Genomic DNA, 12,659 nt, shown 5'->3' with positions numbered 1-12,659 from the left:
GATGATCACCATATTAAAAGAATATGTCTCATTAAAACCTTGCTAGTGAAAAACCCTATAGGAAAAACCTAGTGAATGAAAAGAGTATAATATTCTTTTCTTGGTATGTTAGGACTGCCTCGTTAAAAACCTTGCCAATAAAACCTAGTAGGACAAAACCTAGACGAAGGGAAAAAAAAAAAGTACAGTACACTAACACCCTTTTACAAACATACTCCCCTTCATGTCAATATCCTTGAGTTGACGCATTCCAATCCTATGTATTAACTTCTTGAATGTTGAGGTTGACAATGATTTTGTGAATAAATCTGTTAGATTATCACTTGAGTGTATTTGTTGCACATCAATTTCACCACTCTTCTGAAGTTCATGTGTATAAAAGAATTTTGGTGAAATGTGTTTAGTTCTATCTCCTTTAATATAACCCCCTGTTATTTATGCAATGCATGCAACATTATCTTTAAATAATATTGTCGGGTCACCTTTGATGGAGGAGAGTCCACATGATTCCTGAATATGTTAGATCATAGATCTTAGTGATATACATTCACGACTTGTTTCATGAATTGTCAGTATTTTTGAATGATTTGATGATGTGGCCACCATTGTTTGTTTGATAGATTTCCATGAAATAGTAGTATCATTGCAATTAAACACATACCTTGTTTATGACCTACCTTTATGTGATCTGAAATATATTCTGCATTTGCATATTCAAGCAAATGTTGCTTTAATTCCCTTGAGTAAAATAAACTCATATCAGTAGTTCCGCGAAGATAACGCAATATATGTTTGATATCATTTCAATGTCTTCGAGTTGGAGCGGAACTGTATCTTGTTAATAAATTGACAGAAAAAATAATGTTTGGATGTGTACAATTGGCAAGATACATAAGTGCACCAATAGCACTAAGATATGGTACTTTAGGACCAAGTAACTCTTCATCTTTTTCACATGGACGAAATGGGCCATTTTTCACATCAAGTGATCGGACAACCATTGGAGAACTTAAATGATGCACTTTATCCATATAAAAACGCTTCAAAATTTTCTTAATGTATGTTGATTGATGTACTAAAACTCCATTTGGAAAATGCTCATTTTGCAGGCTGAGACAAAATTTTGTTTTTCCAAGATCTTTCATCTCAAATTCCTTTTTCAAGTAATTTGTGGTTCTTACGAGCTCTTCAAGAGTTCCAATAAGATTTAAGTCATCAATATACACTGCAATAATTGCAAATCCGATTTCTGATTTCTTAATGAAGATGCATGGGCATATAGGATTATTTGCATACCCTTCTTTTAGCAAGTATTCGCTAAGACGATTGTACCACATGCGTCCAAATTGCTTTAATCCATACAAGGATCATTGTAACTTGATTGAGTACATGCTACGAGGCTTTGTATTATTTGCTTTAGGCAATTTAAATCCTTCAGGGATTTTCATGTATATATCATTATCCATGGATACCTATAAATATGTTGTAGTAACATCCATGAAATGTATATCCAGTTCTTTTGAGATTGCCAAACTAATTAAGAAACGAAATGTGATTGTGTCCATGACAGGAGAATATGTTTCCTCGTAGTCAATACCAGGTCTCTACGAGAAACCTTGAGTTACTAATCGTGTTTTATATCTTATGATCTCATTATTGTTATTGCGCTTTCGTACAAATACCCATTTGTACCCAACAGGCTTTACATCTTCAGGTGTTTGGATTACAGGTCCAAAAACTTCTCGTTTTGTTAATGAGTTTAACTCCGCCTATATAGCTTCTTTCCATTTTGGCCAATCATTTATATGTCGACATTCTTCCACATTTCGTGGTTCAGGATCTTCATCATTTCTTATGATATTAGAGGTCACTTGGAAAGCAAAAATATTGTTAATAACAATATTATTTCAATCCCATTTTTCTCCCATGTGTACATAACTTACTGAGATCTCACAATTTTCAGGTACTTGTGCCTCTTCAGGGGCTTCTCGTTCAATAGATGGCTCTTCAGGGGCTTCTTGTTCAATATGTGCCTCTTCAGGGGCTTTCTGCATTATTTGTGCCTCTTCCAGGGCTATAGATTTATCAATTTTAAACTGATCAATCATTTTGATGGCCTTTTCTAGAGTGCTAGGTTTTTCTTGGGTTCTTCTCTTCCGGGGAGTTACATTCTTTGAGTCAATAGGTCTACCACACTTCAGACATATCTTAGATTCATTTGTTAACTGTCCTATAGGGACATCAATTCATGTTGGAGTATTTGCAGTCGGGATGTGTGACTTTGTCACTTTCTTTGTATCAATGAATGTATTTAATAATTTATTTGCAAGATTTTGCAAATGAATGATCTTTTGAACTTTTAGTTCACATTGATTTGTACGAATATCAAGATGGGTCATAGTAGATATCTTCCAACTAATTTTTCATCGTTCTTCAAGAATCAACTTTTCTCTCCCTAATGACGGGAAAACACTCTCATTAAAATGACAATCCGCAAAGCGGACTGTAAAAACATCGTCTGTCAAAGGTTCAAGATATCTTATGATAGATGAAAAATCAAAACCTACATAAATCCCAAGTCTTCATTGGGAACCCATTTTAGTGCGTTGTGTAGGTGCGCTTGGTACATATACTACACAACCAAAGGTTCATAAGTGAGAGGTATTTGGTTGTTTTCCAAGCACAAGTTGTGAAAAGGAGTATTCATGGTAAGTTGTAGGTCGAATACGAACTAAAGCTGCAGCATGCATAATAGCATGTCCCCAGGCGGAAGTAGGTAATTTGGTTTTCATTAGTAATGGTCGAGCTATTAATTGGAGACGTTTGATGAAGGATTCTGCTAAACCATTTTGGATATGAGTATGAGCAACAGAATACTCAATATTTATCCCTACTGACATGCAATAGTCAATGAATGTTTGAGAAGTAAATTCGCCAGCATTATTAAGATGTATTGTCTTAATTGGATAATCTGGAAATTGTGCTCGTAATCTAATTATTTGTGCAAAAAGTCTAGCAAAGGCAATGTTACGTGTAGAAATGAGAAAAACATGTGACCACCTAGTAGAAGCATCTATTAAGATCATAAAATAACGGAATAGTCCACATGGTGGATGGATAAGCCCACATATGTCGTCATGTATTCTTTTTAAAAAGACTGGTGACTTAGATATGACTTTAATAAAAGATGGTATGATTATCAATTTACTTTGTGAGCAAGCAGCACATGAGTATTCATTGGGCGAAAGAATTTTCTAGTTCTTTAGTGGATGCACATGTGAGTGTTCGATTATTCGACGCATCATTGAAGACCTTGGGTGACCTAACCAGTCATGCCAAAGGACAAAAACTTTTGGGTCGTTGAACTTCTAGTTCACAACAATATATGATTCAATGGGCTTTATAGTTGTATGATACAACCTAGAGGAGAAAGCCGGAAGTTTTTCCATTATAAGCTTTTGGCTAGATATAATGGAAGTAATGTAAAGATATTCTACATTTAAAACTGAGCAAATTTCTTCTGGATTTGCTATAATATAAAGCGTCATTTATATGGAATCTAGTTCCATTTGGCAACGTTATGTTTGCTCTTCCAAAGCCTTCAACTAAGTTTGTAGTACCAGATATGGTACTTACATTAGCTTTTATTAATGTCAATTCGAGGAAATATCTTTTATCTCGAAGAATTGTATGCGTGGTCACACGATCTGCGAGACATACAACATCCTCATTCATCTTGAGACCAAATAACACATGGATTTCAAATATAACAGAAAAAAACAAGGCATAATATAAATAACAAAGAAAATCAGATGTAAATATAAGACATAATAATATATTATTTCATATATAGAGTAACATCAATCAATGTTAATTTTCTCATCATTTATCAAATGGTCTATTTTTTCATTGGGACCTCCAAAGAAATCAATGTCATAGTAGGTTAGGTCTAATCCATCACCATCGATAAAGTTCATCTCTATCTCTTTTCCTTTTGCTTTTATTGATGCTTGGTAAAGGTCGACCAAATGTTTGGGGATACAACTGGTACGCGACCAATTCCCCTTCATATCACATCTATAACAATTATTGTCATGGTTCTTAGGAGGTTATCTTGTGAATGTTTCCCATTTTCTTATTTTGTCTCAGTATTGTTCCACTTCTTGTGGTGCAATGAGACTTTCATTTTCTAAGAATTATTATCATAAGAACCATGGTATTGAGAATTTCTTCCACAACCACGACCATGTCATCGTCCATGTCCACGAATTTGGGATGATATTGCATTCACTTCAGGGAATGGTTCAAATCCAGTTGGACGAGACTGGTGATTTCTCATCAAAAGCTCATTATTTTGTTCAGCAACAAGAAGACATGATATTAATTCAAAATATTTTGTAAATCTACGCTCTTGATATTACTGCTGCAATAGCACATTTGAGGCATGAAACGTAGTAAAAGTTTTCTCTAACATGTTTTCTTCTGTGATTTTTTTCTCCACACAACTTTAATTGAGAGCTAATTTTGAAAAGTGCGGAGTTGTATTCACTAACAGTTTTAAAATCTTGCAACCTTAGGTGTATCCAATCATATCGAGCTTTTGGGAAAATCACAGTTTTCTGGTGGTCATATCTTTCCTTCAAATTACTCCATAGAGTAAAAGGTCCTTTACCGTAAGATACTCATTTTTTAAATTTTGATTTTCAGCATCAAGATGTATTTCAGCATCAAGAATCCAATATAGATAGTTCTTTCCCGAAATGTCAAGTGCCACAAATTCGAGTTTTGTGATATTCAACATTGTCAAATAACTTCATATATATGACAAAACAATATTATTAGAATCAATTATAATAACTTGATAGCATTGATATAACTTTGATTATAAACAAAATCAAATAATTTGTTTATAACTTTTAACAATATGTAACAAAACAAATCAATAATAATATAAATATGTAAAATTTTATTCTATATAAATAACTTCAAGTTTAAGATACGAGAACTACCTTCAAAACAATTTGTGCTAATAACGTGTTGTAAAATGAGAATAAATGCGACTCAAATAAAAGTAGAGATGACTATGTATTACTTTAATAATATATATATATAGAGGGGATAGAGAAATCAAACAAGAGAAATGTTGAGAGAATGAAATAAAGAGATAGAGATAATGAGAGGAAGATAATATCTTTATTTTGCTCGGAATGCTTCTTACATGGGGTGTAAGAAGCCTTTTATAGGTTTCACAATATGAACTCCCATTATTCATCTTAAATATGAGTAAATGGAGTTCATAAATAACCATCAATGTGGTCATTCACCATTGTATTTACAATAAAATTAATATATTTTTTATTCATTTTACAAACTAGTTATAAGCGTGATATAACATATTCTATTAAATTAATATCTTATGATATTATATCTTATGATATTATATCTTATTGAAAATGATATTAAATATTTTTTTCATCTATTTTATGTGGAATATCATAATCACTCTCTTTCCCCATGTGGACATAGCATCCTACTTGTGTCTCATGTACTTTTTTTTCCTTTTAAATGGAAGTAAGAGTTAAGTTACAAAAAAATTGTATCTCAGTTTTCATATATTTGGTAAATATTAATTTTAATATTATTAATATTTATATTTAGGTAAATATATATATATTTATTTTAAGTCAAAAGATAAATGAAAGAGTGAACTTGAAATTTGGATATTAATGAGATTTTTTATTTAATTGTGGTTATATTGTTCAATGTATGGATATAATTATTTTTTAAAAATATATTATTTTTATTAAAATAAGCATACTAATAGTTTATACCCTACATCTTTTGTATTTTCCACTGTGTTCAACTGCAAAAGAAAAAAAATATATAATTTTGAAAGAAAAACTCACGAGTTTAGGTATTCACAAATATTTAAACAAAGTGTCACTTATCCATTTCAATTTTTAATAACACAAACACCTTATTTTTCCTTCGAATTTTACATAAATCAAAGTTTTAAATAATATTAAATTATCAAATTAATCACAAAAACATGATGAAAGACAAACAAAGCATTTTTAATTTTTTTCCAAACAATGTACGGGTTTGCGTAGGGATGACAATGGGTAGGTTCGGGATGGATTACCTTCTCCACCTCGTCCCCTTTATATAAATCTATTCTCAACACCTACTCTAATAAATACCCTTCTTGACCTAAGTAGTCTAGTTTAATTTTTATTTTTAAAAATAAATTTTAATTATATTAAAAATAAATTTAAATATACTTTAATCATCAACTTTTGACGTATTTTACACTTTATCAAATCACATTTAAAATTCAATATTTAATATTCAATTTTGTTATACAAACCAATCTATAAGTCAAGCAAAGAAAAAATATGTTGAAATGTAAATAAAAACTTTTATTATCCATGTTGGAAATTGTCATACTCTAGAGCTGCATGTGAAAATCACGAATCCCATGTAAACAAATCTCAAAAATCAATATTGATGCATATCATATTTATAAAGTATTTTAAAATTTTCATTTTAAGGCTCTTAATTCAAAGTTAATTCAACCCAAACTTAAGTCCATAAAATTAGAGTATATAATTTTATGAAAGGTTTCTAATTAGGAGTAAAATATCATGCTTGTGAGGTAAAGTGTTATTTTGAATTTTGAATATGAAGGAGTAAAATATATAACCTTTAAAAACTAAATATATTCTATAAATAAATAAAATATTATTTTTTTTATAATTTATTTTATTAAGAAATAGTTTTTTTATTATTTTATATGCCATACAAAATTTAAATTAAATTATTTTTAATTTAATTACATATATAATTAGGACAAAACAAAATAATACCAACTCATCCAAGATTTCAAAAATTTTAAACACTTAGCAAAAGTAGCGATATTTATTGAATGGCTCTTATTGCAAAATATTTAACTTCAAAAATAGATAAATAATATATATATTATTATTTTGTAAATAATAAGTGATATTTGTTATAAATACAATGAATTAATAATTTAATATTGGCCGAACGAAAAATCGAAAGGTCTCTGAGTCAGATTTGAAATTGCCACTCTCTCTCTGACCGTTGCAATCCACTGTCCCACGAGCGCCACGTCTCCCACCATGCTCCTACTCTCCTCTCTCTTCTCCTCCTCCTCCTCCTCCCCCCACAGCCGCCTCCTCCTTCTTCGTCTCCACATCCACCTCCGCCGCTCCATCTCATCCTCGCCGCCACCGTCACCGTCACCCCCACCACTACTCGACCTTCCTCTCTCTCATCCTATCTACACCATCTGGGCCTCCAACACTGGCCTCGGCAAAACCCTAGTCTCCACCGGCCTCGCCGCCGCCACCCTTCTCTCTCCATTCCCATCCTCCGACTCTGCCAAGTTCATTTACATCAAGCCCGTCCAAACCGGCTTCCCTTCCGACTCCGACTCCGCCTTCGTCTTCCGTAAATTCTCCCAGCTTGTCCTCCGCCGCCGCCCCTCCTTTGCGGTATCCGCCTCCAATCACGTTCTCAAAGCTTCAGCTTCCGCCGCGGAGGCGGTGCTAGGGTTCGGGTCCGAAGGGGAGGGTGAGTTGAGGGATTTGGGTGCGTATGAGGAGAGGAGGCTGCTGGGCGAGGAATGGGCGGCGGGAGCGGCATCCGAGTTGACTTGCAAGACAATGTATGCATGGAGAGAGGCGATTTCGCCGCATTTGGCCGTGGAGAGGGAGGGTGGAGCTGTGCCGGACAAGGTGCTGCTGGAGGTGTTGGGGAGATGTTTGAGGATTGGCTCTGAAGATGGGAGAGGGAGGATGGATGTATGGAGTGTGGTTGAGACTGCCGGGGGTGTTGCGAGTCCCGGGCCTTCGGGAACACTTCAATGTGACTTGTATCGGTACGTACTTGTTCCTTTTATTCTCTGGTTGGAAATTTGATAATCTGGAACAAGTTCTGCACATCAAACAGTTAGAAGATTAGCTTGACATTTCTAACTAGCTAGTGTGATTTGCTTTTCCGAATATGCATAAAGCACTTACTAATTTTGTATACAGTGATGTGGTATGTCACTGACAGAATTCAAAAGTAAAATTCAACGGCTAAGCTGCTGAAGCTACTAAGGAATGGGAGAAAATTTGGCGCATGTAGAGAACAACTTGACCCAAAATCGAGAATTATTAGAAAATGAACTCTGTAGATTGAGCTGACTGACATTTAACAGAGAGCTTCTGGCTGAATCTACACTAGGGTTTTAACTGTATGAATTGCTGGGCAATTTTTTTTCTTTGGCCTGAAATCAACTTTTCTATAACTGTTAAAATTTATTGCTCACTGGGGAAAGTGGGCGGAAATCTGATTTTACTCTTTAAAATATTGAATAGTTTGTTAGAAGTTTCAGCAAACTAATAATATATGTTAAAGTGGATGACATTTCTGATTTTCATTTTTTTTTTCTCTCAACTTCTTAAGTGATTACTTCTGAGTTCTGGCATTATTCATGATTGTGAGTTGGGGTGCCTGTATGAATTTCAATCCAGCCAACTAGTCATGACTAGTTGTTGAATTTGAAGCCATGGCCATTGTTAAGTGGGGAATAAGGGAAATATTCAAAAGTTAATTGAAGAAGGTATCACAATTGAAGGGAAACTAACTTCACATCATTACCGATAAAAAAACTAGCTTCACATCATGGGATGAATTTTTGAGGATCTTTCTTAGCCTCTACAGCAGGAATGTAGCTGATGGTAGGCATTCATGAAAAGGAGGACAAGGAAGATGCAAACTCTAGATTAGGGTGTTTTGGTAATTTCCCATATTCCCATTGTTTGGAGACGATGGTAGTGATGGTTGTTTATTAGAGTCACATTCCAAGTTTTCAAAATTTTCTTCATTGGAAATTTGTTTATTATAAAAATTTTATAATTTTCTCAAATTTATACTTTTTTTAGTTTACAACTTGATTCAATTACAAGTTTCATTTATGATTTGATTTCATTATTTAGAAAGTTAGGGGTTTTAGGAAAAGAATTAGTGCCTTATTAGGATAACTATATATATATTCCTCTCCCCCCCCTTCTCCTCTTTTTTGGTGGTTTTGCTGAGTGCTTAGATTTTCAAAAACCTGTGAATAAATATTGAATGGAATTAGGGCTGATAACTTTTGCAAATTTTGGCTTTTTTCAATCTTTAATGGTGAGCTCATTGTTCTCTTATGGGTGAGACTTCTAGAAAATCTTAGTAAGACTAGCATTTATCTTTCTCTTTTTTCTCTTGTTGATTTTACTTTCTTTGTACTACCACCATAAATCCTAATTCTCCATTCTCCTCCAAAAAGCCTATAAAACGTGAAGCACTAAGTCACTTATGTAAGTAGCACCATAAGCATGTAATAATAATGAATGTGAATGTTAACCATGAATGTTAGCTAGACAGTGCATCGAATATGTGAGCCATAGAGCAAATAGGGTACTGGGACTCAAGGGAAAGGGAAAGGGGTCTCATAGAGGAGGAAGGGGAGGTTAGGAAGGTGGTGGTGGAAGATTTCAAAAAGTGGGCAGCAATAGAGGAAATCTCTTGGAGACAAAATTCAAGAGAACTTTGGCTAAAAGAGGAGGATACGAATACCAATTTTTTTCACACAATGGTCAATGCTCGAAGAAGAATAAATTTTGTAGCCAAGTTGAGGGTGGATGATGAATCACTAATTGAGGAAGACAACATTAAAGACGGTGTGGCTAATGCTTTTAGTATGATCCTGGTTGAGTTGGGGAATGGAGGTTGAGCATTACTGGGTTGACCTTTAACTCCTTGCCTAGCATTGATTCAGAAGCTTTGGAGATCCCCTTCTTTGATGAGGAGGTCTTAGTTGCTTTGTATAGCTTAAATGGGGATAAGACTCCTAAATTGAATGGCTTCATTGACATTCTGACAGTTTTGTTGGGTTTTTGTGAAAAAGAGAGGTTTTGGGGTTCTTCGAGGAATTCCATAAACCAGGGTCTTTTAAGAAGAGTTTAAATGCCACGTTTTTAATTTTCGTGCCAAAGAAAGGGGGAGCAGATGACCTAAAGGACTTTAGACCACCAATTAGCTTGGTAGGAGGTTTATACAAGCTCCTAGCTAAGGTCCTTGTGAATAGACTAAAAAAGTGGTGGACAACTTAATCTTGGATTTTTATCATGCTTTTGTGGCAGGTAGACAAATTTTGGATGTTGTTTTGATAACAAATGAGACCATTGATTCTAAACTTATAGGCAACTGGAGAGGAATCATTTGCAAGCTTAACACTGAAAAAAAGCTTGACATTGAAAAGGCTTATGACCATATAGATTGGAGTTTTGTTCTTGCATTTCTAGAAAAATTAGGTTTTGGATTGAAGTTGGTGCGTCTCTACAACATGTTTCTCTGTCTTGGTAAATGGATCATCTTCAGGCTTCTTCCAAATCTCTAAGGGGTTAAGACAAGGAGACCCTTTGTCCCTTTATTTGTTCATTCCGGCAATAGAGACTCTTTCCCTCCTTTTTATTAGGGCAAAAGAAGAGAGAGAGAAGGGGGGTGGTGTTTATTGATGGCTTCTTAGTAAGGGGTAGAAAGGGTTTGGGGGTGGAGGTTTCTCATTTGTTATTTGCAAACGATACTCTCATTTTTTGTGAAGCTAGCAAGGAGAATCTAGAATACCTGTGCTGGGCCTTTTTGTAGTTTGGGGTGATTTCAGTCAGGGCTAAAGATTTACTTGGAGAAAAGTAAGTTGATCCTTGTTAGGGATGTCTCTAATATGGAGGAGCTTGTTGGGATTTTAGATTGTAAGGTGGGTGCTCTTCCAACCACCTATTTAGACCTTTCGTTGAGGACCCCTTACAAGTCCTACAAGGTTTGTAAAGGGATGGAAAAATGTTTTCAAAAAAGGATTGCTTGGTGGAAGGGACAATCTCTTTTAGGGGAGAGGGGGAGACAAATTTTGATAACGAGCACTTTTTCCAGTTTATTGATTTATTTCGTGTCCCTCTTTGCTATCCTGAAGAGGGTAGCATTGGGATTGGAGAAGATTCATAGGGATTTTCTTTAGGGAGTGAGGGTTTGTTAGGATCACAAGTCGCATTTGGTGAATTGGCCTATTGTATGCATGGAAAAACAAAAAGGGGCTTTGGGAACGCTCTTTGGAAACAAGTAATTGCAGGAAAGCACAGGTAGGAAAAAGGGAGGTGGTGTACTAAAGAAGTGAGAGAGAGGGATATGGAGTGGGGGCATGGAAGGCAATCAAAGGTAGATAGGTTGCATTCAAGGTCAAAACGGAATTTTTAATTGGTTGGTCCAAGCTTTCACAATTGTCGAAGTCTTTCCTAATTCTCTCTTTCCAGATGGTCTAAAACACACATAATAGAACAACCTTCCAAGCCTTCTTTCTCTTCTTTTCCACCAAAAGAACCGTGTCAACTCAAGAGAAACCCCCTAACTAAAGAGTGTACCACCCACAATGCACCAAACAAAGAAAAAATTAATTGCCACATAATGCATGCTTTCTTGCAATGAAGGATAATATGATCACCCGTTTTTTCTTTTTCTTTGCACATGTAGCATCTATTAGGAATCCTCCAACTCCTCCTTTTGAACTGATTTAGAATCAAAATTTTGGCCAGGTTGCTTCCCAAGCAAAGAAGCTAACTCTCACTAGGACCCAAGAATTCCATACTATATTGTAAGAGAACGGCTCCACTCTTCTACTTGCCAAAGAGGAGTGGAAAGACTTAACTGAGAAGTTACCATTCTGTGAACCCAACCATACCATAGAATCCTTACAACCTAAACTAATGAAGTGGTCATACAATCTCCCAAAAAATACATCTACCTCCTCTAGCTCTCAATCATGCAACCGTCTAACAAACCTAAGGCCCCAACTACCACCAACCACCCAAGGATCTTTTGAAGAGGCTATAGAATAAAGATCCGAAATTCTTTCTTAAACCTTTTTTGGGATTGGGTTAGATTTTATATTGGAGATGGTTTTTTGTCATTGTTAGAATTTGTGAACTAGTTAGCCTATTTGTAGGATGTGGCTAGTTTTTGTGTCTTCGCATCTCTTTTTTTGGTCTTTTGGTTGCTTTGTATACATCATGTATTCTTTTTGTTCTCCTTAATACATTCTTCACTTTCCTATTAAAAAAAAGTATTACTTAAATAATCTGGATGAGCATCTGAAATGCATAGATCAGGCTGATATGGTGAAGGAAATGACTACCTTTGGTGTGTGTATATATATGTATGTTTGTATATATGTTTATTTTCTCTGCTTTGATTCAGATCTTTCTTACATATTAGCAGACCATTTCGGTTACCTGCCATTCTTGTGGGAGATGGGCGGCTTGGCGGTATTTCTGGGACTATTTCAGCATACGAGAGTTTAAAACTCCGTGGTTATGATGTTGTTGCTATTGTCATTGAAGATCATGGGCTTGTTAATGAGGTGCCATTATTGTCTTATTTGGGTAATAGGTAATGTGATACTCTAAATATGTCATATTTTGGGGCCCAATTGTCTGTTCTCAAATTTATACGTGATCTTGCAGCAACCATTTGCTGACTTTGATATTGAATTACCATTTGATCTCTCTCTCTCTCTCATGCTTTTGATATCTGCTTGTTTCTTTTCCTTTAGGCTT

General features: G+C 34.9%; 1 protein-coding gene across 3 annotated transcripts in view; it reads left to right on the top strand.

Annotated features, from left to right (window-relative positions):
• The first annotated feature begins 7,041 nt into the window (after window positions 1-7,041).
• LOC100259784 (bifunctional dethiobiotin synthetase/7,8-diamino-pelargonic acid aminotransferase, mitochondrial) overlaps window positions 7,042-12,659 on the top strand; it is a 42,805-nt gene continuing 37,187 nt past the window's right edge. Inside the window, exons 1-2 of one of the 3 annotated variants that reach the window (XM_002270515.4) lie at window positions 7,042-7,903; window positions 12,322-12,492. In XM_002270515.4, the coding sequence (XP_002270551.1) occupies window positions 7,143-7,903; window positions 12,322-12,492 (932 nt within the window). In that variant the 5' untranslated portion in view covers window positions 7,042-7,142. Of the gene's footprint in view, window positions 7,904-12,300; window positions 12,493-12,659 lie in introns of all 3 variants that reach the window. The other 2 variants (XM_059740612.1, XM_059740613.1) reach the window with 2 other exon arrangements.

This window comes from Vitis vinifera, chromosome 11 (genome assembly GCF_030704535.1).
Source record: "Vitis vinifera cultivar Pinot Noir 40024 chromosome 11, ASM3070453v1".
Lineage (NCBI taxonomy): Eukaryota > Viridiplantae > Streptophyta > Magnoliopsida > Vitales > Vitaceae > Vitis > Vitis vinifera.
The sequence above is the reverse complement of the archived record's forward strand: the minus strand, read 5'-3'. Positions and strand labels throughout refer to the sequence as shown.